We start from the raw sequence: 27,650 nt of genomic DNA, 5'->3' as shown, positions 1-27,650 counted from the left end.
CCAAATAATTCAGAGAATTTTAAAAGGGGGAAGGGAAAGGGGATGCAGATAAGAGATTCTTGGTATGTGCCTAAAGCCTCTTCTCTCAGAACAGTGGAAAATATTTTGGTTTATAATTTCCTCCCTTCAAAAATGCATCTTTTATAGTTGAGAGATACTGTGAAGAGAATTCTTAAGAAGATAAGCAATGAGCTCAGTGTCAAAGCCTCATACCACAGTGTATAGTAATTGGTTAGTGATGCATTTCTTTGTGGACTGAAGACAGTCCTGCCTTTGTTCCCCTCTGCCATCCTGCTTCCAGGCACTGTGTATAACAGCTTACTTATGCATACTGTATTGATGACTCATTGCTATATTAATTAACATACCTCCTGTCATTGATCCATCAAGAGGAGCAGCCTGTTTCCATATGCAGTCAATGACTGTCAAGTTATAAACTATGAATCTAAAGTATCTCATTTCTTCCGTTTTCCAGGAGTATTAACTTTTTCTAGCATATATTAAGAATAACTGTACAACGTGAAATTACTGTTGGAATATGTTTTACAGCTAAACTCACTGTGCTTGTATAGTAGGCCATATTTCAACAAAAGGAATCCTAGTTTGCATCTATACAGAATGAATAAGAAAGCATATTTCAATGTAAATTCCAGAAACATGGTTTTCATTTGTTTATGGTGTCCCATTTTGGGAAATGAAACTTCAACACAAAAAAAAAAAAAAAAAAAAAAAAAAGAGCCCAAACTGTTAAAGACTTAGTTGCAGTAAGACATTTTCATTTCTTTTCCATTACATACAGCTTTGCAATAGATACCTGCCTGAGTTCATTGCCTTTTTCAATCACAGCTACCAACTTTAGCAGGTATTTCCAAGAAGAGGGAAAGTATTGTTAGCTTTAGATTGCTTTGCATTTACATGAGCAGTAGCTTTTTACATGAAATTTTCCAGAGAACTTTGCCTTGTGTGAAGTCAAAACATAGAAATCAGCCTCATACCTCTAACCACAGAGCAGCAAACTAAAGATTATTGTCTTAAAACCCATATGTTTCCCTTCCTGGCTGCAATATCTGCATTAAGACAAATGAAATATGGAAATGACTGCTCTGCAGTTCTATAAAGTGCACTTAGTTCTTGCTTTCAACTCTTGTCCTGCTTAATGGTTTTTCCTTCTATAAATTTCACCGATGCCATCATGCTTGACGTATTTGTCAAAGTCTTAGATTTCACAAAGATATCAGGTATATAATTTTTGATCCAATGTTAACTTGCACTGTGGAGTTGGTCCTGTCTAACATGTAGAAATCTTTCTGTTGTCGTCAGGTTGGAGGTCTCAGAGATTCTGTTGAATTGGCCAGGCAGGTTTCTTTTAATAATGGAAGAGAACTGTATATCCCCCTTTGCAGCAACAAGCATGTTAACTGCTGTCTAAAAGTACGGAAGGATTTGCATTGATGTGGCAATAAAAATAGTGTATAAAGTAACCTGAAAGTATAAACATGCAATTCTGTGTAGCTGTACTGTCTGTGGCGATAGTCAAATTTGGTGTGTATAAGAAATTTGTTAAAGGAAGTGACTGTAAACGATAGTTGGCTGGAGAGCAGCCCTGGTTAGCAAGGGGGAGCTATTCTATAGAGCTACACATTTCAAATAGATCATGTGAATCCCACTTGATTAAGTATTTCCACTGTATGTTTTTTGACCTACTCCATGTTGGAAGGCTTACTATTTTTCCTCTCAGATGACAATAGGGAAATTTATGGGGAGATTTGTGGAGAGCGGCATTCATTTGGCACATAGTCTTTAATGAATGCATTGGGCAGAGACCTTTCCTAAGCTGTAGTTTAGAGCCCAGATTCACAAACGTTTGAACTTAATTGCTGCTGGGGATGTTATGTTCCTCCCTCCAGGTTTCAGGAAATAGTTCACAAAACCTCCCAGTCAGAGAGAGGTGTTCCCTTGTTTATAACATGCCAATTAAAGCGCGCTTTTTTTTTTTTTTTTTTTTTTTTGTAATTTCAGCTACATTGTGAATGTAGCAACTGAGCCATGGTGCTTGAGGGACAGGCTGTGGGATGAAAACAGCCTTCTTGAAGCTGAATCAAATCACATAAATATAAGAATATTTTTTTTCTTTGTCATGTGGAATCTTCCCATTAAGGGCTGTAGAAATAAGACAATAATCTCAGTAAGTTTATCCTCAGAGTGATGCTGCAGGGATAGATCTAGTGCTTTAGATTTGATTTGTGTTTTGTAAAATGAAGTCTTTGGAGTATTGTAGCTCCCAAATGCTTATAGTCTTTAAGATGACTATATGTTGGTTTTGAAAGGATTTTTTGGCTTGATGTTCCTTCAGGCTTTACTTTTAGTTTTTAATAAGGAGAGGTAGGTTGCAAAATCAGGATTTTAAATCACTGCTGTAAATCAGTTTCTGGTAATTTTGAGCCAGTTTGTAATGAAGGCAGGAATCAGCACCACAAGGCAGAATAACGGAGTCTTCCTAAAATTCTGTGAACATTTGAATGTGTAGTTTAGGTTAAGAGCCCATCCCAACCTCTCTTATAAGTTGACAACTTCTCTGGAGTTGTCTTCTTAGTGCAACTTCCACTGAATGCCTAGGCTGGGTTTGGTACTTGCACAACTTAACTTTGAATTCCGTGGGGGGAAGCAATGTGGGTCGGGTGTTGCACTCTCTTTTGTAAGCTGTCTCCTCCTGCTCAGCACAGGACATTTAGTTCCCAGGGTTCGTAATGTGATTTAAAAAGGGCTTTCATTTAAAGACATTACATGAAAACAAGATTACAGAAAAGTTAAAATGAGTACCTGAAAGAGAACATCCCAGAGGTGTTTCTCTTTTTGTGTACAGGAGGTGGCTGTTGGACGTCTGGTACACTTTGCTTTTGCTTTAGGCAAAGAAAGTTAGGCAGCTGACCTTACTACTGATGCAATAAGCACTTGTTTTCTAAAACTGAGCTACGGGACCTCCCATTTCCTTCTAGAAACCTTTCAGTTCTGTGATCTTTTTTCAGAGCTCCTATTCATTTTTTAAATTTCTCTGCTGCTTTCAGCTGTGGAAGTGCTGTAGTTAATGAGAGCTTGGAAGCTCTCTGCAGACAGCAGGTCCTTTCAGAATGGTTCTGTCAAATGCCTGCCTGCCTTCACTTAGCTCCAGTCACCTGAGACAGGTAAGTCAGGAGCTGTACCCTGTGCTGACTAGACCTTGTGATATGGAGGGCAGCCTGCTCCAGGGGCTGACCAGGGTTGGAAAGCTAAGGAAGAACTGACCCTGCGACCTCTCCACGTTGGTCTGCCTTTCTGACACTCAGAAGGGTAAGCAAGGTCTGACTTTTGTGACTAGCTTTCTGACGAAAGCATCTGGTTTTGAGTGAACTTGTTTTGCCCGGTTCTGTTTTCATCTGGGCAAAAAAAAAAAAACCCAAAAGAAAATCAGGAAAATGCTAAGACTCAAACTGTGGGATGTGCTCTGGTGGTCTGTAGCTTCTCTCTATTCCTGTGCTACTGCTGTGACGGCAAAACCTAGTAAGAGTGCCCTGTCACATGTATCTATACATGTGCACCCCTGTCATGGATTATAAAAAGAAATGTGACTGGTCAGGCATGCCTTCATCATTAGAAGTGGCCACTGTGCCACTAAGAATACTTGCACGATACCTTCCCTTCCGGATATTCCTGAATCTTTCTGCTGGGTCTTTAGTGTTCAGAAATCTAATCCAAATGGTGTTGAAAGCATGGCTGTGCATGCAGTTCCTGGCGCTGGTTTCAGAGGAGTAGGGTGGTGCAACAGATCCAAAGCCCAAAGACACCGATGAGAAGGGAGAAGAAAACCATTTCAGAAAGTGTGGCAGAAATAGAGCTGGTTTAGTAGCAGATCAAATTATTCCCAAACAATTTTACAGACATTTAGTCTAGATTATTTTTTTCATGGGGAGGGTATGAGAAGAAGAGGTAGAAGGAAATTTGAAATTTAGAGCAATAGTTTAATTAAAGACATTATTATAGAGAGCTAGTTACAACTCATTTAAAATATATGCGAATGAGATTTTTTTCCTCGTTTTTTTTCTGATGAAAATAACGCTTTTCAGTTTTCTGTGTTTCAGACAGTGCTAACTATGATTGGTGTTTCCACTTAGCTCTCATTAACTTGGCTTTAACTGTTAGGTGGGCAGGATGTAAGAGAACATGGACCCCATTAAGAGAATAAATGGCTATGCAGCAGCTTTGTAGTTAAGAACTTTACGTCGTATTGTATAGGAGCAAATCTTGCCATAGCCATAAATTCGTATTTTCATTAATGAAGTCAGCTAATTACAATGTTAATGCACTGTAGAAGGGATGCTATCTTTTTAGACAAGGTACTTCAAAAGGATTTTATTATTATTGTTATAATTATTAAAGAGCCTGCCCCACGCTTCTTTAATTTTCCTTTTCTGGGAAAGTCCTGAAGTGTGATTCTTTGCTTCTCTTCATGAGCACAATGCAATCTCACTTTCCAATAAATATACTTATTTTTTCCTCCTTAGAAAACAATAGTAAAAAGAGCATTGCAATATTTGTTGGACAGTTCATGTCCTGCCCTACAGTAGTGTCCATGGACTTGGGGCTGTGGGTTTTTTTGTTTGGTTTTAATACAAACAGCACCTGCTGATGCCCTTTGTTTATAAAGGTTTAAAAATATAAAGGAGTCTTTATTGTTTAAAGCTTCAATACTACTGGTTTGAATTGCTTCACTGTAAAGGCTTCTGTGTTTTTGAGAAGGTAAATGAGCGAAGTCCTTTGATTGAACAGTGGAAGAACAAGGCATGGATACCTAGGTGGCCTGGGAAGACTTTCTGCAAGCGGCCACCTATTGCTTGGATAGCTATTAGAAGACAGACACGAGGCAGCTGGAGGCTAAGTTGCTCTTTTCAGTATGGATATCCATGGTGGTAACTTCCGTGGTGACGGTAGTCATCTTGGTAACCTTCCTGGTATCCCTGGTGATAGCTATGGTAACCATACCCACCATACTCATCATCTGGGCACTGCATGCCGAGGGATTGTTGAATTGTCATTTCCTGTCGCCGAAGCTGCATGGAATCAATCAGATCATACACGATCGCCATAGACCACATTGGAGAAGGATACCAGGATTTGACGTTTCCGTCTTTCCCAACTAGAAGCATGGAGAAATATTCTGGGCTAATTTGGAAATAATTTCGAATGTCTTTCACCAAATTAGCTGGGATATCTTCTCGGTCTACAGTAGAGCTTCCTAGAAAGTGATCACATGAAAACAGCATTGGTATTTTGTTTAGGCAATGATCATGGTTTGTAGGTAAGCGAGTTAGCAACGTGACATAGGATACAACCCAACAGTTGGCAACATTAAGATTCTTGCCATTTACAAGTTCAGGATTTCCTGGTTCCGAAATGAAACTGCTCCACTGTGAACTAAAGATGTATTTTCAACAGTTTGATTAGGTTTGGTAAACGTGTCTTAGGCTGAAGCTACTAGGGTGGCACACCTTTTTGTCACCCAACACACATGCACTTCTTTGGCTTGTATGCAGCTTGGCTCACTGGTTCACGTAATGCAGAAGGCATATGTGAGAAACAGTCACAGTGAAAGAAATCACAAGAATTGAAGTGTGATAGTGTGAAGAACTGCAGGATGAATTTGCTGGGTCATTTATGGCAGTACAGAGCCTCACTCTTGAACTGTCATGTGAGACATGGGATGTGGTAGGTAGTATGTCTACTATAAAAATACATGTTCTAGCACACATCTGGTGAACTGCAGGCTTATAAATGAGAAGTCAGTGCTGGGTAAATGAGTGGAAACTGTAAGGCAGCTAGGATCAGTGGACACCTATACACGCACACACAGGTATACACACATGCATATGCACAGTCGGCTTGGCAGCTGGACTCTTACAAAGTGGCGTCCTGCCTTGCAAACTTGTTGAGGTTCTCTGAAGGAGGTCAGCAAGCAGGTGGCCAAGGGTGGTTTGGCTGGTACAAGCTGCGCGGATTTCCAGAAGGCTTCAAAAGGACCTTTGATAGCTTGGTTGAAAGGTGGGAGTGAATGATGGGTTCCTTGAGTGGAGGGAGGTCGCCAGTGAAGTTTGTGATTGGTAGTGCTGCGACTGGTGCTGTTCAGTGTATTTGTAAATGACGGACATAAGGAATGAGCAGGGAGATGAGGAAGTGTTCTGAGAGTGTGGGGATACTCAGACTAGTAAGGGCAGGGGATGATTGTGAAGCATTGCAGAAAGCCCTTGTAAGACTGTGTGACTGGTTAATAAAATGATGGAAGAAATTATCTTCAGATTGAAGTAAAATGATGCACATGGTGAAAATTTTGCTAACTCCACATAAGAAAGATGGAGTCTGACCGTTATCACTTGGCAGTAAGATCTTAGGGCTATGAAAGAGAGTTTCATGAAAGGCTAGTTCAGTGCTCACTAATGGTCAAAAGCCAAAACAGATGTTATAAACCATGAGGAAAATAATAAAACCCAAAGCAGAGTATTATTACGCCACTATGGAAACCTATTGTTTGTGTGCATCTTGACCACTGCATGGAAGTCTGGTTCTCTCATCTCAAAAGAATATGGCAGCACTGGGGGAAAGAGTCAGAAAGGCAACAAGGTTGGTCACAGGTTTGGAATAAACTCTGTGAGAAATGACCAAGTGAGCAGAGGCTGCAGTCTGTAAAATAAATGGGTTGGGGGGAGGTCTGCAGGATTGTGACTGTCACTGCAGGGATGGATAGGGATTAAGACTTTACCTTTTTCCCCACACAAGAGATAAGTGGAATCAAACAAAGCTATAGGGGCCATGTTTGGGACAAATCAAAGGTACCTTGCGGATCTGTAGAGGTTCTCACAGGAGGACACATGCTAGAAGTTTACTTGTCTGATCTCCCATATTGAATTCACATTAATTGAAAAGAGGTCTGTTGATCGTAACAAATAGGAACTGTAGCCAAGGTCGTGAAGTCCTTCAGTGAAAAGTAAGCAGAGGCTGTAAGAGTTTTGATGGAAGAAGTACGATACCTGTTTCCTCTGTTGTTATTCTTCCTTAGGCATGGACTTAATGTTTATCTGCGGTAGAAGGATAGGATACTTTCACGTACAGAGCAGTCAGAGTGGCGATGGGACAGATAAGCTCCTTCCTGCCTTTGTGCCTCCACTGATGGAGGCGGTTGTTGGGATTAGGTAGCCGAGGAACTTGTAGCATTTGAAATGTACCCTGACAGGGAGATCTCACAAGAGTAGCTACCTGAAAGTAGCCTGCTGGGATGCAAGTGGAATACTTAAAGGGGGCTTATAAGAAAGATGGAGAAAGCCTTTTTACCAGGGCCCATAGAGACAGGCCAAGGGGTAATGATTTTAAATTGAAAGAGGGTGAATTTAGATTAGATATAAGGATGAGTTTTTTTAGGATGAGGGTGATGCGACACAGGAACAGGTCATGCAGAGAAGTTGTGGATGCCCCATCCCTGGAAGTGTTCAAGTCCAGGCTGCACTGAGCAGCCTGATCAAGTGAAAGATGTCTCTGGCCCATGGAAGGGGAGCTGGACTTGATGAACTTCAAAAGGTCCTTTCCAGCTCAAACCATTCCATGAACATGAATCAGGGACCCATATAAGAGAACCTGCTGAGTCTGTGTTCCGTTAGCCCTGCAGATGCAGACTCCTGAGCGTGTAAAAGGCTCAGACATCCCTTTGTCCTTGACAGCATGGCAGGCAGAGGAGTGTACCTGGGACTGTGGGAGATAAAGACACGAGATGACTTCCAGATGATATTCGGGCTTTTCTGTCCGGAAGAAGCTATATAATATTTAGCATAGGAACATCAAGAAAGCTTTTTGCATCCTGTTTCTTAAAAGAAACAGAACCAAAGAGAAAAACACAGTTATACTCAGCCCTCTAAAGAAATTACAGCAAAGAAACAGCACTATGTAATGCCCTTCATGCGAAGTACTGAAGAAACTGGGAACAGTCACTCACCATTAATTGGATACAACTCTAAGACGCCTCCAATATCTTCTCCAAGTCCTAGCAATTTGAGGATAGTTATATGTCGCAGACCTGTGGAGGAAATGAAGGAGAGTTTGAGTCAGACCAGACCTTTCTGCTTGTTCTTGGGCAGATTTTAATCAGCCAGGTCTATGCATGCTAAATTAGGGCCCAGTCTCAGCCAGCCCTCTAGGAGGAAGAGTCACTGGTTTCTGTGGAGGCTTACATCACCTGTCCCAAACATGGGGATAAGCTAGTGTGTCAAGTAAACGTGGCATCAGTTGCATAAAAGCTGTTGCTAGTGTCCCAGGGATGACAGCACTTGGTGTGGTTCTGTAGCACAGGGATACAAGCGTCAGACACAGCAGTAAATTGCAGAGGCCATTCCCCAAATGCAGAATGTTTCTGCACTGCTTTGTTCACCAGTAAAGTTTTTACTTGTCATACACAGAGCAAAGAAGTATTTAGAGGTCATATAACCTATCACAGTTAAACTCCAAATGACTGTGGGGAATAGCTTGTGACAGGTGTTTGCTTCTTTCATTCGTTCTGGGCAGGGGCTTGAACTGTTGCCTCTGCTTTGGAGGCTGTCAAACCTTAGGGGCTGTCAAAACTGTTTGTGTAACATGAGTTCATGTTATCTACAAAATCTTTGATGTAACTCTTTTTACAACTTGGGGGTAAGATGCCTGGAAACATATCACTTAGTTAAAACACTCATTGAGGACAGATGCTTTAGGAACTCACTGGATCTCCTTCAAGCTGTCCCTAACCAAGGGTGGAGACAATGAACTGTTTTGGTTACATTCAGTTCTTCAGAAAGCAATTTACAGTGGTCCGTGTCAGCTTACTTTGGTAGTTACCAAAGGAGATGACGCTGATGCTTGGAATGAAAGTCAAGTGATTATGAATAAACAGTGATACTGTGCAAATCTCCCTTCAGGCATAACTGAAATGTATTGAAATAGCAGCTTTCGAATGGGACCTGTTTCATTCTGTTGCAGGAGTCTAGTCCCTGTATGGTATTTGCATTGCTCAGAAGCTAAGTTAAGGAGTAAGTCTCTCTGGGCTTTGTAATGGAAAGAGCAAAGTGTTTCTGGATCTTGCTCTTAATTGCCTCCTGGACGAGCCCATCTCTCTCCACTGACTATGTAGCTGGATCTTAAGTACCTAGTGAGGGGGATGGGAGGGCCCTTATTGGATTAAAGCAGCTTCCATTAATATTTTTACAGGTATTGGCAATGAAGCAAGAAGGAAAAGAAAAAAATACCAATGCCCCATGCATCTCCTTGATACCTGGCCCATTTCTGAGCTGGGTCTTAGAGGACCTGCCCTTCCCAAAGCACTGTACTGGTGTCATTAATTTGTGCAGTAAGAAAAAAAACCCCGATTTATATCCTGAAGTACAAGCCCGAAGAGAAGCTTTAGAGGCTTCTCTGCCTTACAGAAATGATTGCAGGGAACACATTGTTTAGCTGTCTTAGCTGTCAGGGTGTGCTGTACTACCTGCTTAGCACAATCTTTTCCATTTGGGTTTGGAGTAGCTACAGCAAACTTTTCAGTTGTCAGACTTCTCAGACTGTCTGGGTTCAGACTTGAGCAAAGGAATCTATCGCATCACCAGGAAGGATGTGGGTTTGAGGAGCAAGAGTATAATTTCTTTTGGCTCACCAAAATTGCAGGCTTGTCCACTGAGAGCAGCAAGCTGCTGGGAATAAGCCCAGTCCTCATCACTGGGAGCAGATATCACCACCAGCCGCCTTCTCCATCGGAACCTGAAAAGAGAAGAGAGTGCGACAGGGCATGGTCGTGACACATAACTCGAGCCGTCTCAGCGCTTTTGTTTTCTGTAGGCTGAGATATGTCATACCTCTCACAACCTCTAAGTAACAGCTTGATGGGAGATCTTCCCAGTTCTATCCATCACTGGGAGAGGATAAAGCTTGTTTTGAATTTTACGACTCCAAAATGCTCAAAGAAACGTCTGCAGTTTTGCTGCTTCACCTAACCAACACTGCAAAGCTTGTGATCTTTGCTGAAAGCCTCCTTCAGTAGTTACAGCAACACTGAGAAGTGTATGTTCAAGAGAAGAAAGATTCCTGTAGAATTCCTCACTAGACATTTAGCTTTTACGTCATTCACCGCTGTTGGAACTACACAGTTATTTTGCAGTCCAAGGGCTGTCTGAGAATTAGGGTGTATCTTCATTTCAGACATAACTCATATTTCTGTGTAAATACTCACTGACCTCTTTTTCTTCTGTACCACACTTGCTCGAAATACCTTTAACACGGTTTTAAATCTGAGCTTGTTTGTTAAGTACGTGGCTGTGTGAGCCTGTGCCTATTTAAGGCACGCGTGGGGCAATAAGATAAACCGTGGATATTTCTTTAATATGGGATGCCCCATCTAACCAGACTTTTGCACAAGGAGCACCTTCCATTGTTCTTTCAAGGAAAGGCAATGCCATAAACTTTTAAAAACTCTGACTATAGAGGGGTTTAATACTCTCCAAACAACCTCTTTTTTTGAATAGATACTTCTTCACTAAACCTAAATAAATCAGATTTATAGGAATTTGCAAAGCTGCAGGGATATTTTTATAGCAGGAAATGATCTTTTAAATGGATGCAGATGTTACTCCGTTATAATAATAGCCTTCCTTTCTGCAGCACCATGTGAAGATCTCAAAATAAAGGCTAATGCAATGGGTCAGTTCTGTTCCACGTGAGGGAAGCAGAAAATATGGCGGGACTTGCTCAAAGTCATAGAAGAAGTTGCTGGAAGAGCAGGGGATGCTGATGTCTTTGTCTTGTTGACTGACTGATACTGTGTGGGTTTTTATCATTCAAAAAGTGAATCCTTGAAAAGCAAGGATTTGGAGGACTCTAATTTTAATCTGGGCCAGGAGAAACAGCAAAGAGTCCTGGGCATGTATATACAGTTATGTGAATAGGAATGCGAAGCGTTAAGCATCACATACATGATGTGAAGAAAAAGAGGGAAATCTTGTGGTGTTATACTGCAAAATGGGGAAAAAATAATCTTTGTGATATTTTGCACAGCAAAAGCCCCTGGCTACCTGTAAACAGTGACTGAAAATGTCATTTGGGTGAATTGGATCATACTTTGTCTAGGGCATAAATCAGGATGGAATCTTATCTGTGAGCTGCTTTAAGCTACTTTTAATTGCTTTCTGGGTTGTTTTTTTTTTTTTTAGCATCTCCTTTAGAGATGCACAGAGCTGAAAAGGGTTGAAAGCCACTCAAGCTGTTTATCCCCCTGCCCCAGGCAATCCCTGTACTTGGTGTCCTTGTCTGGGGCTATGTCTTACTGAGAAATTAATTCACTCTTTCACAGCTGTTCGTTCACCATCACTAATGTACAGATTTATGCCTTATTTCTGACACCAGAAGCCACAGGCCAATACTTCTGTCCTGGCAAACCTGCCAGACCCTTCCCCCTGTGTGCATCCTTTCTTCCTCTTCTACCTATTTTGCATCCCATTTTTGTTTGTGAGCCCAGGGAGCAGCACAGCCAGTGTCTTAGTGTTACAGGGAGACTCCCCACCCCACCCCCCGCCCCCCCCGCCCCAAAACTCAAGGATACTCCCGATACATACGGCTTTTAAGCATCACCCAAGCCAGCTCTGGCTCTCATGGTCCTCTTTCATTCAGCCATGCTTGTTAAGAACAATATTTGCCTTATTATTATTGACCTCCCCAATGAGCAAAACACCAGGAAGATGATGCCAGGACTCTTGTTCAGCTGGGAAGGTAATCTTGGACAAAGCTGGAATGAATTTTGCTGGGAATCTGCTCTGTTAATGTGGCTAGTGTAGCCCACCCAACATTTAAAGCCTGATGCTTCTTTCACAGACAGCAAATGCGTTCTGTGCAGTGGCAGTTCTGTTTATAGATGCAACATTCTGCATTTTTCCTGCCTGTTTTTCTAAAGTATGTTTGTTACTAGGGCTGTTCTTAAGCAAAGAAGGATCTGGGGCCTGTCATTTCCCAGCATACAAGCTCTTTCTTGTGTTGGTCAGCAGTTTCCAAACTGTGGTTGTTCTTGGTGGTCTTGAGGATGAATCAGTGAGACCTAAACAGGAGGTGCTGGGGTGGGTGGGGTGGATCTTGTTAAAGGTTCTCTTTCTGTTGAAGTGGCCATCGAATTTTAAAATGTTTATGAATCAACAACCTATTCATTCACCTGTTGCTCCTTTCCTCCTCAAGTCATAATCCATCATGCCACCTCCATTATTTTTATAGCCATCAGGCATTAACAATGTGTTCCCATGGATTCTGGCAGTAGGTGAGGAGGATGCGGTAGTAACAGGTAAAGCCTAGAGTAATGGGGTAGCCTTAATTTCATGTAGATTATCCTGTGACAGAGAGGGCTCTAGCTGCACAGCTCTTCTTTGGATCTGAATTCCCACAATCCAGACATGTTTATTGCCTGGAATTTAGGTCTTGCAGGTAAAGCAGTAATGTGGCATATAGAGACTGTATAAACAGACCTGTGTTTCTGCGGAAGGTCTCCCAAACATTTTGCAAGAGACATCTGCAAGACCTTTAATAATATGCATGACTAATACTGGCAAAGATCAACTGTTATCTCAAGCAGGATAAGAAGGAAGTTACAGAGAATTAATTACTGATTCGATCTATGTGGAAGGGATTAGAATGGGATTAATGAGATTGTGATGGTTGATGATTGAAACACATAAACACTGTGCTTCGTGCATTCAAAACACTGAGCTAACATCTGTGAATTAATCCTTATTTGTTCTTCTAATGCAAATTAGCATTATTATCTCCATGGTCATGGGGGGGGGGAACTGAGGTACAGAAAGTCAGTGTCCAAAGAATGTGCAGTCAGGAAACACAACATGCGTCCTGACTTCCAGTGCTCTGTACAAGGGTGCATTCAGCTAGGGCTACATCTCTGTATTTGCTTAACACTGTAAATAAAAAAATCACAGAAATAGTAGGATGGGTATTTTTCCAGTAAGAATAATTATTAGAACTAGCAGCAGAGAGGAACAGAAGGTAATACCTGGATAAGAAGCTCTCAAGGGATTGCTTCTTATCTTCTTTGCAGACAATGCCCTCTTTTTTCTGCCTTTCCATGTCTTTAATTCGTGACTGGAAGGTGTCAATCAAATCAAACACAGACTTCATTGCTATGGGTACTTCATAGTATTGCTGTTAAGAAAAAAGAACAGATGGATAAAAGGTTGCACGTGCTAGCAGTCTTCCTGCATGTATCACAGCACTGTAGGTTATACAGAGATTCAAGTATTCCTGTTTTCACACAGGTTACAAGGTCTAGAACAGATTAGAAAGCGTGGGAAATATAACTGTTTTTGCAGTCAAACTGCTTTTTGGAAGTGGCATGTTTTCATTATTTGCCTAATGTGACAAGGCCAGGCCATTGCAGGCAACAAATTGTCATTATATTCTTTTGTAAGGCCATTCAGGTTGAGTATTGTCCATAGCAATGTGCTCCCATCCCACTGAGCAGCCAAACTGTGTGTTTTAGAATGCCAGGCACTACAATAAACCCCCAACAAGTGGGGAGTCCTGTTCCTATGGTGTCAGCTCACCATTCCAGCAGAAACCACAATTCCTGAAATCTCCTAACTGCAGAAAATTAAGGTAGCTACCTAATTCCTGAAAATTGCCCTTACTATCCTTTTCTTGTCCTCCAGCAATGACCAAGTCCTGCATCAGTCTCTTACGTGCTTCACATGCAAGCCTGTAGTGTAATTTCCTAAAGTTTTTCTCTTTTTTCATATTTTCCCAATGCCTTTTCTTTCAGAGAGTCGAAACCCTCACCTTGACTTTCATGTCAGTGTCCGTCAGCACCATGAAGAAGTCATTGTAGGTCATTCCGTACTCTTTCCTCAACTCACTGATGAGCTGCTGGTCCACAAGATCTTCATCCTCTATCACTTTCATGGGCTTTTCGTTATCTTAATGTGAGACAAAGGAATAGTCATGGAATCACACAGCACTCTGCCTTTAATTTCACCTTGAAAGAAAGGGGGAAATTAATTTCCCAGAAGCCCTTTTCCTGCTGCATAGGCAAGATATTAAAAAGCATCAGTATGGCACTATGGCTTCTAACTGTCCAGTTTTCAATCCCAGTATTTTCTGAAAATCAGCCTATCCTAGGGCACGCGTCCTTTAGTATTCAACATTTCTACTTGCTTTTGAAAAATCTTGGTTGCCTTGCTCTTTCCTGGAAAGATCTGTTAGATTTTTCCAATATGCTTATACATGTACATGCATGTACTAATCATTTCACCAGCTCCTGAAATGCAGCCACTTCAGGAATAGAAAATAGAAACTGTTAAACAATTTAGGACAGGAGCTGGAAAGCACCATATCCAAATAAAACAGCATGGAGAATTTGGGTCAGTACAGCATAGCTAGAACAGCTTGAGGTTGGCCAGGACACTACCGTTAACATTGCCAGTCTTAAAAAATTACATGGGAGGTTTAGTGACTACAAGAAACCAGGAACTGTGTCATGAGTACTGCAGTCCTAGCTCTTCAGCTCTCTCTGTAGCCTGCTGTGGCACTTCTCTTCCATCTGCTTGTTGATGCTCTTTTCCCATTCTAGCACACTGACAGGAAAATAATTAATTTTGAGAAGGATTTGTACCTGCTCTCTGCTGTACCCTAAGAAAACATTCAGAAACAGTTGAGGAGAAAAAGACCTCTAAAGACAGAGATTTGAAGCATGTACAAGCCAAGCCTGTGGAGATGCTGAGGTTCCTTACTTCCCCTGGATCCAGGGTGTGTTAGGGCCAAATCCTGAAAGCATCCATGTCATCAGCTCAGCCTCAGCTGTAGCATCCAGCACTGCGCTCTACAGCTGCAACGATGCTGGAACAGGCATCCGTATGCATGCGAGCCTGGAAAGCTAAAGACAGGCTGAATCACACAGAAAGTGAAATGTCACCTGGGCACCAAAGAGCTCTCTGCAAATGTTACTTGCTTATGCCCTATGACACCACTATAAATATTTATATCCTCACTTAGAAATCCCAGCCACGGCCCAAGTGACCTGCCTGCAATCAAACAGACACGGCAGCTGATCAAGAGCTAGAATCCAGAGGTACAGCTTTCCAGTCCCCTGCTCCACCGTTATTCCTCAGCAAATAGAGATGAGTTTAATTGATCCAAGTTGAGCACACAGCAACAGAAAAGATTTGATTCATTATGCTATAAGACATTTTAAATAATTTTCTAAATATCCATACTATTTAAGGACCAGACTGATCTGATTCAAATTTTGCAGTAGATCCAATCTGTATAATAGATTGTATGAAACTTCTGAGTTAAAACTTTGGGAAGATGTCTGAATCAGAAGCTGAGCGTTACGTTTCAAACCCTGGATCCACTTCTTACAGAAAACAACCAACCAACCAACCAACCAGAAAATGTTATAATTTAGTCAAGCTATAGAGGTAATTTACATGATTTTACATGGTTATGTGTACCACAGTTGAAAGTCTTGTAAAGAATTATAGGCAATGTTATAAATTCTCCGTTGGTTGGGTTGCTGGAGGGGCTAATTGGTTATTCACTTCATAAAACATATGTAAATCATGTATCAGTGCTTCATAAGTGAGATTTCTATGTCACTAATGGCAAGCGTGACCATTAAAACACAGACCAAAAATTCATACTTCTGCCTGCAAACAATACCCTACAAAAGGAAAGACTATCTCATTGGCCTATACGGAGGTAGAATAATGCAAAAGATGCTACTGTGAAATGTGATGGAAAACAGCTGTATGGTGCGGTACCTCAGACCAACCGACCCATGGCTCTCCTGCTTTCAAAACATGTAAAGAAGAAAGTTAAATTACAAGAATGATACAGAAAAATGTTTCAGGGGAGGAAAAAAAAAAAAAAAGCCACAAAGGCCAACCTGCCTTTCAAACTTGGAAGTGATTTCTAGGGAGAAAAAAAAAAAGAAGCTAATCTAATCACCTCTTTCCAATTCAGTACTCATCCCTGACCTCCACCTCATAAAGGACATCTGGGATCAGCACGAAGAACGATGGGAGCTGAGACTGTCTGCTGCTACCTGCAAAGTCCTCGCTCTCTTTGCTCTTTCTAAAAAGGTCACTGAAAGAGTGTGGAAGCTTTTCTCCATGCATCTTTAGCAGCTAGACAGGCTGGGGAGGTGAGTTACTCTTTAGAAATAATTCAAATCAGGTTGCAAAGAAGTTCAGCATCTTCTTGTAGCAGTCCAGTGGCCTACTAGCCTAGGTGTTGGCTGTGATTGTAAGGCAGGCGGCGTGGGGCTGGTGTTCCGCTGACTAAAGCCCTGTTCCCATGAGCTGGGGAAAACGGACCCCATGGCTAACTCAGGGTGAAGAGAAGACCTCTGCAGTGACACTTGGCTTTTGTGTCGTTTCACTGGGAAACTGGGAAATGCTTCTTGGTTTCGGTATGATCTTGACCAAACGGTGTTAATGAGCTCTCTTTCACTCCCTACTTCTAAATGTGTGAAATTTCAAGAGAAAAGTCTTTTCTGTGGACTTTTCTGTTGTTGTCATTTGTATTTCAGTCCCGGGATGCAGCACTACAAGGGGACCTCATCATGCTGAGTGCTAAGGCTTCTTGGTACAGCATAAATAATGTGAACAAAATGTTTCTTAGGAGCTTTTGCTGCCTCTGCTGCTGAGTGAGAATGAGCCGTGAAGAGGCCCTGCGAGCAGGAAGGGTTGGAGAGAAGGGGAGGTAGAATAGAAGGATGTCTGTATTATTCAAAGTTTTTAAAAAAGCTCAGGATTTGGTGTTTTTGGCAAAAATGTAAGGTGAACTTAATGTAAAGCTTAACTAACACCCTTCAAAGTCTCCTGCTTTTCTTCAACAAGTTAATTCCTGCTGTGAGAATTCAGCTGTTACATACACTTGTGTGGTTTGGGGAAAGTTTGGGTGTAAATTAAGTTTGGAACAGGCTGAAAGAGTATGGTCTATGTCAGAGTCAATGCCTGTTTATTAGCCAGACCGGAGCTAAATATAGTCCTAAACTGTCCACTGACAGGCAGATAGATCTAGGTACACAAAAAGTGACCTTGAGTAACCTTGGCATGATGTGGAAAATCCTGCACCACTCCAGATTTGTCAGGGAGGTGCACAAATGGACAGTCTGGCAGGGTTTGTGACTCACTGTCATTCGGGGACACGAGGCTCCTGGTCCCCCCTAGGTGCTGTCCCTCTGAGCGTAGCACAACTGGAAGCCAGACAGAAAGCTGTGATGTTCTGGCCTGTTGTATGCCAGACCTGAAATACCCTGGAGGTGGTGGGATCCTCAGCTTTCTGTTCCATCACACATCTCTTCTCAAGGTCTGGTAAAGCCAGATAAACTTCCAGAGGAAAGATGCCGTGGACTTACAAGCAAAACTAGCAGCTTTTATACTATTTCTTTGCCTTTGTCCAGCACAGCGTTGGCTGTGCTGTTCACCTGTAGACACAGCCAGCAGTGAGTTTGTTTACGTGATTCAAAAGTGCTTTGCTGGACTGGGACCTGAAGTCTTTGTCCAAACCCTACCGTGACAAAAGGAAAGCTTCTCACTGGCTTTGCTGGGTGCTTCCCCAGGACCTGAACAGTGATACCAGTTGTTTCAAAGCTGCCTAAGAGAGATGGATGCCCAGTGTCACCCGTCTACATGGGAACGCTGTATGTAAAGAAGGTGGTACTAAATATGGGTGAACGCGCTACTTTGCAAGTCCTGCGTAATCTGCTTTATAGTGCCTCCAAAATCTCTGTCTTCAATAAGATAAACCTCTTTACAGGAGTCAGCAATAAGCAGTCGCACTGACGGGCATCTTGCTTTACAAGTACTGAGAGGGGATAAGACTTCAAATGGTAAACCTCTTAATATATCGGGTACGCTGGTGTAAATTTGTAAGGTTGTCTGTAGCTAGAGGCTATTGTTGAAATCTTCTGAATTAATATGTTTACCATTACGGAGGGAAAAATAGGTCTGGACCTCCCCTTACTAGTGGAGGAGAATATTCACTACGTGAACATACCAAAATCAGCTCTTAAAGCTTAGGAAAGTAGATCCTGGGAAGGAAAGGAACTCACAGCAAGGGGCCTAACTAGCATGCTTCTCTCTGTCCTGGGTTTAGCCATTGAATCCCCTGAAAGATGAAGATTTTTCCATGACCTTATGAGGAGTGCGAAGGCTTGAGGAAATGTTATATGGCAGAGTGGGGAGATAATGGTGTTGAACTTCAAAGTAGGATTAACTTGGGCCAAGTTTTGAATATAATCTCATACAGTTCCCTTCAGAGTTTCCAGCCCCCTGTCTCCTCCCCTCCATGACAACAGCCGGTTTCTTTAAACAGTGTTTAAATTGTGCTAGCCAATATCTAGCCATCCATGGCTGATGCCTTGCAAAAACCAAGGGGGGGGGGGGGGCACTGTGTTAGGGCAGCCATTTAGTTAGACAGCCAAGTTGGTATTCAAAATATTGGTAGAGCTGAGCCTAATTTCCTTTTTCTGCCCCATGCCCTCATCGCATTTTTTCTGCCTTTTCACTGTTTCACTGTTTTGCTGGATTTAAGAATTCCCACAAAGAAAGCTGAAGGTGCTCAAGTTACAGCACTGGAAACCTAAACATGGAAAATAACAGAGACACTTCTGTAAATACAAAAGTTAGTAGCATGGAAGGAGGAGGAATGGGTTCAAAAGTGCAACTGGACCACTACAAATAATCTCGCTTAGATCTTGACCCAAGTTGGGGAGATTTCTCCCTTTGCTGTTTGTATTGTGCCCATGAGATGGAAAAAGATTATTAAAAAAAAAAAAAAAAAAAAAAGAACCTAGCTGGAAGTGGTCAATTTTCATGCTGCTGTTGTTCATGGTGCCAAAAATTGTAATGACTGATATCTTCCTCGTTGCCATCTTGCAGAAGCTCTCCAGATATTCGTCTCGCTGCTGTACATACATGGTGTTGTCCGCCTTGGGGGTTGTGATCAGCTGGTTGGTGGCAGAGACAAAAGAGCTTGTTTAGTGTAAAGAATGAAGCAGATGAGTATTTTACTGAAGGAGAACTAGTCACTGCCTGCGAACTGGGCTTTCTTTTCCATAGAGCTGTTGACAGCTCTGTAGCCTTATTCTATTAATCTGTGTTTGGAGTGTACCTTTAGGCCCAGGTCTGACCCAAAGGTATCCAACCAGCCACAGGAAAACCTTTGGAAGCACAGCCAGCTGGTGGCACCGGCTCCTCCGCTGCCTCTCCATAGTGCTGGTAGAAGAAATGGCACTAGGTTTTACGGAAAACCATGTACTTTCCTATTATCCCTTGCCCTGCCAGTCCCACCAGATCTCCCTCACAGCCTCCAGCGGTGCTATGAATCTAGGAATCCCCCTACTCACTCATGGTGGAAGCACTGGGAACATAGCAGCAGCTCTGGCCTCATCCCATGGTCCAGGCAGGGCTCCCGGTGGCTTTTTAACTGTCATGGGGTGAGTACAGCCGGGGCTACCTGAATACTTATGTAACTGATGGGCATATTGCTATGAATTGCTAAGGCCACTGTGACCCCATCTGAAAGCTGCTGATTTAGCTTCTCTTTGTTCTAAGCCCCTTTGATGTCTTATGGGACTTCTGTTTGCTGGGAAGGCACGGCTATGGGGGAAGAGCAGGAGGAGGAACAATTACATCAACAAAAGTATAAAAACCTCTACAGAGTACTTATTTCAAAGCCTCCTAACAATTGTTAAAAAGTTTAAGGCACACAGCTTAGGTCCTCCATTTGCAAATATTCCAGGCAAGGTGTGTGTGTAACCACATGCAGTGGTCCCATGCAGCAGTTCCCAGCAGAAGGTGGAGAAGAATGCCGCAGCTCTAGTGATGTAATCATTCTAACTGGCAGCACTGAACTGCAATCAAGCAGCTGCCACCGATCCCCCAAACACAAAAGATTTGTAAACTGGATCCAAATTTTATGGCTTAAGGTCATAAACAATCACCGGAATCCTTTAGTTGCAAACTTATGCTTTATTCTGGAACAAGTGTGATCATCTAGCTGCCGCCTTATGTTTGTATGACCCGGAGGCTAATTTTTATGATATACCCCTTATAAATCCCGTTCATCAATGTACTGAAATGTAAGAGGCATTTCTGGGCTTGTGAGATCTGACTCTCATTTATGCAGAGGCCCCCTGGCATGACTACAGTGGTGGGACATGCAGGTGAATGAGAGTCGGACACAAAGAGGATTTGATTTCTGGGCCGTAACATGTAACACATTGCTTTTAAATTGCATAGAAATGCTTCAAATGAAAAAAGGATCATGACAAGGATTTGAGGACTGAGATCAAAACCAGACCATTGGTTTGTATTGTCCTCCTAGTTTCGGAGGCCATAAACAGGAACGCACAGTCGAGTCTGAATTTGATCCACTTCATCAAACCTTATAGAACATTTAAGAGGCAAAGCAAGCTTCAGAGCTCTGTGCCAGGACTGTTTTAATCCAGGCAGTATAGACATTGTATCTGTCTGTATTCGCATGCACGTGTGTGTATGTACACGTGCATATATGTGCACGTGGGTTATATATGAACTGTCAATCAGCATTTCATCACCACGGAGAAATGAACAAAAAACTCAGACTCACTAAACTAAGATTCCTCACCATTAGTGAGACAGCAATAAAATCCCCCTATACAGAGGTGAGGCTGAAAGCCCATGCATATTTTTTTTTGGTTTCTGGAGTTAGTTCCTCCATTTCTCATTAATTGAATTTAACCCAGAACAGCCTTCAGAATTCTGGATGATTCACACTGAAATCAGCAATCTGAAATCCTGAATGATATGTAGGACTTAGAAACCCCATGTCCCTCTCAAAAGACTTTTGGGAGAGGACTGGAACCATGTCCTTGGGAACCAGTCTATTAAAGCGGCTGAAGGACGAAGAATAGCAAAGCTGTGTGGAGTAACTAGGGTCGCGCCGCTTCTGCAGCAGCGTGGGCTAATTCTCTAGGGTGGGAGTTTGAAGACTCATGGATGACCGAGTTCGTCTAGCTGGAAGGACTGACCCTAAGGGAACTGAACAGTTTGATAGGAAGGGATGCAAATAGGCACATGTGTGGATATAAAGAAGCTTGAGAAGTTCTTTGTTTTCCACATGTACCATGCGGGGCAAAGAGTAGAGTTCAGCCACCACTTTTACTGATGAGCAAATCAAATCTATTCTCCAAGAAACTTCAGAGCAAGCAGGCTGATGATAGTATTAGATACTGGAAAAGCGCAGCATGGCATAATCATTTGCCTTCAGTGAGTTTTGGCCTGAAAACCTGGGATTGTGTAACTCTTTTTTTTCTTGGAGATCCAGCTGAGAAGTGGCCTAGTATCAGAAGGTTCAAATTTCAGGCCATCCTTAAAGTTGCCACGACTGTGTTGGTGTAACGAATTAGCAGCCTGACATCTGTGAGCTTTGCTTTGGACACTTTTTGTAGCTTTATTTTTATTTGTCCTGATGCTACACATATGCTTGGAAGCCACAACGTTGAGATGTATGACCGAATTTCAAAGATCCCAAATTTCTGTACAGTTTCTCTCTCAGACCTTTGATTTGTCTAAGTATTAGTTAACAAGTAACTAATAGGTGTTATTTGCAAAATTCAGTCAAGTTCAGATTTTTCAAATATCTGGCTTTTCTCCACTTCAACATGTTGGCGAACACAAGTCTGCTAGCTCTGCAAAGCCCCTACAGCTGGAAGAATGGGGAGGGGGAGAAGAAAGGTGCCTTCTGCTCAGGTCTGTGAATCGTCAGCAGAGTGATTAATTAAATTCTAATGATTAAAATCTTAGCTTGGCATCTTAGCTATCCGATTTGGAATATGGGGCATGAAAGTCAAAGCTATGTTTGTGACACTGACTGTTGGACAATAACTGTGAAACAAGCCAGCTTGCAGTGGAATAATTGCAAGAAACCAGCTCCCACAATTATATTTTTAAAGAACTGTTTTTCAAAGTGTACCTTTCAGGGTATGTGCCATCTGCCAGAAAAAACATTTGTACTACAGCTAAAACTGTTTCCTGTCCCAGGTGAAGTGGTTTTTTTAGATAAGTAGTTGGAAAAACATACAACGCTATTAAACCCTGAGACAAGTAACTCCAGACCATGCTGAGTTTCTCAGGCTTGAAAACTTACCATAGTGTAATAGTTTAATAAAAACAGCAGGAGAAAAAAACAAACCAAAATAAAAGTTTGCACAGGATCTCTGAAGATGCCTAGGAGATTTGAATGCCAAATTCCCATCAGAAAGGATAGCAAATGTAACAACCCTACCTCAGGGCATCTGGTCTTATGCGCCTTTGTGCACATCCTCAGTCGGACATGCCCTCGTACTGCCAAGCCACCTGGCTTGCTCCCAGTTTGAGGACACCAGCACCAATATAAAACAGGTGTGCCAGCTGGCAGGACGTGCTGGGCATCGACATGTGGTAACATTGGCAAGTACCCCAAAGCGATGAATGGATGTAAGCCACATTGGAACCTCATTTTGCCAATCATTACTATACAGATCCTGGCATCTACATATCCCCTGGCAAAAAAAAAATAATCTGACGGCTATATGGTGGCTCGTGGAAGTGACTGGGAAGAGGTTGTAGCCTAATTTCTGGCTGATTGATGTGCATACTGAATGTAAGATTTCCAACACAAGGCTGCAAAACCTTCCCTGTTGTAAGTGATTGTTTGGGTCTAGAATTTTTACCTCTTAAACAGAAGCACCAAAAAAGAATAACACAAAGCCACCGTAAACTTTCTGTTCCGCATATTCCTACTAGGAGGGAGATATGACTTCATTTAGGTAATAAGATTCAGATGAATGAGTTACTTACGATGAGCCGCCTTTTGCCTTCAAAATATTCCAGGAGGTCAGTCACCAATTTCCTCGGAGGCTGTAGGAAAGGCTTCTTGTTGGGCTTGGGGAAATCCTCATTCTCAGTCCTACTCCCCTTCTTGTTCTTCTTGCTACGGTCTTTGTCCTGCTTGCCCTTTTTCTCAGCTTTGTCCTTCTTGGACTGCTTCTCACTCTTCTGAAGCTTTTCAGGTCTGTCCTTCTTCTTCTTCTTCTCAGGTTTATCCATTCGCTCATGCTTCTTTGATTCTTTTCCTTTCTTTGGGGGAATATTTACTGCTGCAAACTCTTCCTCTAAATGGGAGCTAGCAGGCTTGCTTGGGTCGTATTTATCTTCATATTCATTGCTCAGTATCTTTTCTTGGGCCTTCTTTTTTGGTGGTTTATTCTTAGTTGGTTTGTGTTGCCCTGGTGTGACATTCAGGTCCCTATGGTTATAGTCCTTCCTGTCTGTTCGGTTATCTTTAAATCTACCCACATTTGCCTTTGTGTAGTGCACTGAGGGAGCTGTCGGGACTTCTGTGAAGCTGTCATAGCGGGCAGCTTTGCTTGGTTTCCGTGTGGCCGCCGGGTGTTTCTCTGAGTGGCTGCGCTGCCGGTCCCTGCGGTTTGCCTTCCACACAGGAGAATAGAAGTCCTCAGAGGCTGTGACTCGTGGCGTGGTGGCATCGGGGGCTACTGGCAGCCTGTGGTACTCTGTGGTGGAATGTGACTTGGTGGTCCAGGTCCTCTGCGTGGTGGGGAGGGGTGTAGTTGTCGTCATAGAACGGCTTGCTGTGGTCACCGCGCGGGTTGTGGCACGCGTGGTTGTGGTGGTGGGAGGGAGGGTAGTGGTCCTTACTGTAGGCAGGGGAGTAGCCACGGTGGTTGTCATTGGTTTTCTCACTGTTTTGGTCCTCGTTGGCTGATTATTGTTCTTCCTTGGCTCATCTTTCCTTGCTGACACCTGGACGTGGCCACCACCACCAGGGGTAGGCTGGATGCTGCCCCCGTTGTTGCCTTCCTCAACCACTTGTCCCTCCACCCCAGCTGCTTTGCAAGTCTGGATGAAGCCCTTCTGCCTCATCTTCTCAATTTTTCTGATGGGGCTCTGATCAATGACTTCATACATGGCTTCTAGCCTGACTGGGTAAGGGTACCTTTCCTCCACCTGCAGAGTTTTCTTCAACAGCACCATGCCAAATTTCCCCTTCTCCAGTTTCAGAAAGCTCATGAGCTTAGGGATGAGAGCAGGATCTAATGGCTGCTCCAGGATTTTTCCTTCATTGGTTATCCTTCTGACTTTTCCCCCTTCCTCCCCTTCTTCATGGAACAACACGATCTGCTGGATGTGCCTCTCAGCCAGTTCGCAGTAAACATCATTTTTCAGCAGGCTCATCATGAGCCGGTAGTAGCCCTCAGAGGCGTGGGGTGCAGAAATGACCCACACCCGATTTTTCCCAGCAAAGCTGGCCAGGACATTGGGGGAACTTGACCCTGAAGGGAAACGTACCGCTCGTGACTGCGAGGCAGAGGATATCCCTTCATCCTTAATCATCTCGGACTTGGTGTATTTGGCTGCAGCTGTGAGTCTCTGTACCCATCTCGTTCTGGTCCCCATGCCCCTGGCCTGGGAACGCGCTTCCCCTTGCAGGAGATTGGCAGGTGTCTTTGGAGGTGCTGAAGAATACCTCTTGGTGACAGGGTGTTGGGGATTTGGGCTCGAACTCCTCAGGGATGCTCCCGACCTTCTCAGGAGGCTGCTTGGAGTCCTGTAAGCCGGGGGCACTTTCCTAACTCCGTGGCTCCCTCTCCCTGCTAGCCTCCCTGTCGTCTCAGAGCCACACACTAGCCACGCTGCCCACAGCAGGGCTAAGCTGAGAGCTGGCCTCCAGTTCATTGTGCAATCCGCTTGAGGGAAAGAGGAGGAAAAGTAGGATGTTAACAGTATAATAATACCTTGCACAAGCGATAATAAAAGGCAAAGCACAGGCTGGCTAGTGTTTGTGATTTAAAAGTGCTGATTACACCTGATTCCTGCCCTGGTGGCTTGGTATGGTTTACAGTTATTTTTGGAAAGGCACAAAATGGATCATTTAATGCAAAAATGAGATCATCCATCTGTAACATGGCTCTGTCTATCCAAAAGGACACAGTGATCTGCATCCTTCTCTCTCTGTCTCTCTCACGCTCTCACATACACACATGCAAACATGCACAGGGAAAGGGTCCAGTATGCAGAACAGAAAGCCAAGAACTGGACTTGAGACTTACACTCTCAGGGAAGTTCTCCTTCCAGAGATGAGGTTTCACGTCTTTTTCCTTTAAAAGGAGACCAATGCCATACAGCTTTGCTGCTGCCCGGTGATTTATCTTTACGCAGCCCAACAGGTCCCAGAGCCTGTCCGTCTGCCCGTGTAACTTTTAACTTTCTTTTTTCTTCACCTTCTTGACAAGCGTGATGAGGTTAGCGGAAATTTCCTTTGGGATCTCTGCTTCTCCATTTACCTGCAGGTCTGGCTTTTTACTGTACTGGTTACCCACACAGGCACGGATTTCATTTAAGAAAAGGGAACTCCCAGCTGCTCCAAGTCTCTCTTTTTTAAACTTCCCAAGCCTCCTTTTCACTCCTTGCTTCCTCCGTCCCGTTTAGCTCCTTTGTTTCCAGGGACGAAAGCATTAATATATTTTCCAGGCTGAAGAAAAACACAGGAATGTGATGCTGGGGGAGAAAAAAAAAAAAAAAAAAGAAGGACGTTTCCCTTTCCCCTTTCACCACACTTCAACAAAAGCAAATTGTAGAAGATTCGTCTTTTCTTCTTTCCTTTCGTGGCTGGCCACGGCCCCAGAAGTGTCAGGGTAACCCCAGCCCTGCTCCGAACCAGCCTCAGACAACGGTGGCCACTGGAAATGGGGGAAACTTCGCTCAGGATTTAACAGCTCAGCAGAACCCGCCTCCTCCCCACTCAACAGGACAGGGGAGGGAGGAGGAGGAGGAAGGCTCTGGGGGCTGAAACGCTGCACAGCATCACAGAGCACTTCAGAGAGGGTGACTCCAGCCTTAACTCTTTCCTTCACACGTCCCAGCTCCCTGGCGCTCCCCAAGCTCCTCGTTCTCTTTCCTCCCGTTGAACAGACGCCGCCTGGCTGAAAAGCAGTCCTGTGCAAAGTGGGTTTCCCCATCGGTGTCAGTAACAGCTCCAGTATTTCAGAGTTATTGGGTTTTAACCCCATTATTTCTGCCTCCCGTTTGCCCTTTCCTTGTTTGTTTTTCTTTCTGGGAGTTCTCCAGAGAAATCCAATTTCTCTTCACTTTCCAACCAATTTCTTTGGCAGGTCTTCATGTATGTCGGTATAGTGTTTTCTGCAAACATCATATGGGCATGGCTGTTTGTTAATTTGCACTTTTTAAAGAGATCACAATGTTTACATTGTTATTGTACTAAAATTAGAGTCGTATGTATTTCCCTTGAATGTGCACTAGCAGTGAAAAAAAAAAGAAAAAAGGTGCAAAAATCCCTACGGAGACATAGGTAAGGACAAGGTCACGTCCTTTGCTCTCCCTTCATGGTGTAAATGACACCATTCTATTGAGCTGATGTAAACGGGCACAGCTATGCTGCCAGCACCTGGTCTTTAGCCAATTCACACCGCCTTCAGTGTGTCATGCGCCTTCAGTGTAAAACACCACTTCATTGTAGGTGATGGATAACACTCATAAACATCCAAGACCTTAATATTACTCTTACTATTTTCCAATATTTCACTTATTTACAAAGATGCTGTTACGTTTCTGTGATAACACACTGGATTTGACCTCAGTTGTCTTGGGGGGGAGGGGAGGTTTACTTTCTATTTCCCTTGAAGTTAATGTTTCAAGGATAAAAAGCTTTCTTTTCTTTCTCTCTTTCCTCATTTGCTTCATTTTTACTTTAAGTTGTCCAATGCACTGATAAACATTAATAGTGGTTTTGTTAATATGTGTCCGCAGTTTGCAATTCTGTGGCTGGTGGTTTGCCCTGGAGGTAGGGGAGGATGCTGAATGCCTGTGCTCACATGAACGTGAGTGCAAAAATGCTCAGCTTCTCCCAGAATATCACATCCTGCATCCGCTGGGAGGTAGGAGGACTGTACCTCACAAGGATCACAAAACTGGAGTTCTGCGGAGCAAGGGTGGGTAACATTTTCCACTTAAATTAGTGGCCGGTCTGCTAGTTTATTAATCTTGAGAAGAAAAAAAAAGTCTCTAAACATTACACTGTTTCACTGTGACATTTTAAAGAAACTATAATTCAAATTGAGGTTTTCATTTCAATGTTTCCTCCAGCTTTATTACAAAGTTCAAAAAAGAAGTGAGCCTACAAAGCTGAAGCCAAGTATTTAATTTGGGGTAAATTACTTAAAAAAAACCCAAAACCCCAAAAAACCCACAACCAACAAACAACCAACAAAAAGCTAAATTACCTCCATTTTCTTGGGTTTTGTGATAATTTGAAACCACAGAGGCAAAACATCACTTATCTGCATGAATGAAGCCAAGGAAAACACACTCAGCACATGACAGCAAAGGAACAGATTTCCGTATTTGTTCTCCTGCCTATCCCATCCAATTACAGATAAGCTAAAGAATTTCTGTGAGGACTTTGCTTTGCTCTCCCAACCTGATTAAAAAACTAGCATGCTACAGAATCCGTCTTAAACATATCAAAGGGTGGCAGATCAGTGAAGATGATGGATTGTAAGG

The 27,650-nt window shown here is 43.0% G+C and overlaps 1 protein-coding gene and 1 long non-coding RNA gene across 2 annotated transcripts in view; one reads left to right on the top strand and one right to left on the bottom strand.

The window, feature by feature from the left end:
* Nucleotides 1–755: 755 nt before the first annotated feature.
* Nucleotides 756–25,914, bottom strand: CCDC80 (coiled-coil domain containing 80). Its single transcript, XM_055711308.1, has 8 exons — nt 25,181–25,914; nt 22,908–24,817; nt 18,877–19,033; nt 13,858–13,994; nt 13,076–13,224; nt 9,692–9,795; nt 8,012–8,092; nt 756–5,269 (listed from the first exon to the last, which is right to left on the bottom strand). Exons 2-8 carry the CDS (start codon nt 24,804–24,806, stop codon nt 4,923–4,925), a joined length of 2,874 nt encoding a protein of 957 aa, XP_055567283.1. The 5' UTR covers nt 24,807–24,817; nt 25,181–25,914; the 3' UTR covers nt 756–4,922.
* LOC129736154 (uncharacterized) overlaps nt 3,093–27,650 on the top strand; it is a 132,858-nt gene continuing 108,300 nt past the window's right edge. The window contains exon 1 of the long non-coding RNA XR_008732382.1: nt 3,093–3,182. This is a non-coding gene — a long non-coding RNA (uncharacterized LOC129736154). The remainder of the gene's footprint in view (nt 3,183–27,650) is intronic.

Source organism: Falco cherrug, chromosome 5 (assembly GCF_023634085.1).
Source record: "Falco cherrug isolate bFalChe1 chromosome 5, bFalChe1.pri, whole genome shotgun sequence".
NCBI lineage: Eukaryota > Metazoa > Chordata > Aves > Falconiformes > Falconidae > Falco > Falco cherrug.
This window is presented reverse-complemented; position numbering and strand designations above follow the sequence as displayed.

Bases quoted from the DNA above. Each gene is read 5' to 3' on its own strand.
- CCDC80 (XM_055711308.1), bottom strand. From the start codon at position 24,806: ATGAACTGGAGGCCAGCTCTCAGCTTAGCCCTGCTGTGGGCAGCGTGG. The intron at 13,995-18,876 runs GTTCTTTTTTTT...TCTCACATTAAG, and splicing joins AATTGACCACTTCCAGCTAG to ATAACGAAAAGCCCATGAAA. The intron at 9,796-13,075 runs GTATTACCTTCT...TTCTCTTTTCAG, and splicing joins CTTGAGAGCTTCTTATCCAG to GTTCCGATGGAGAAGGCGGC.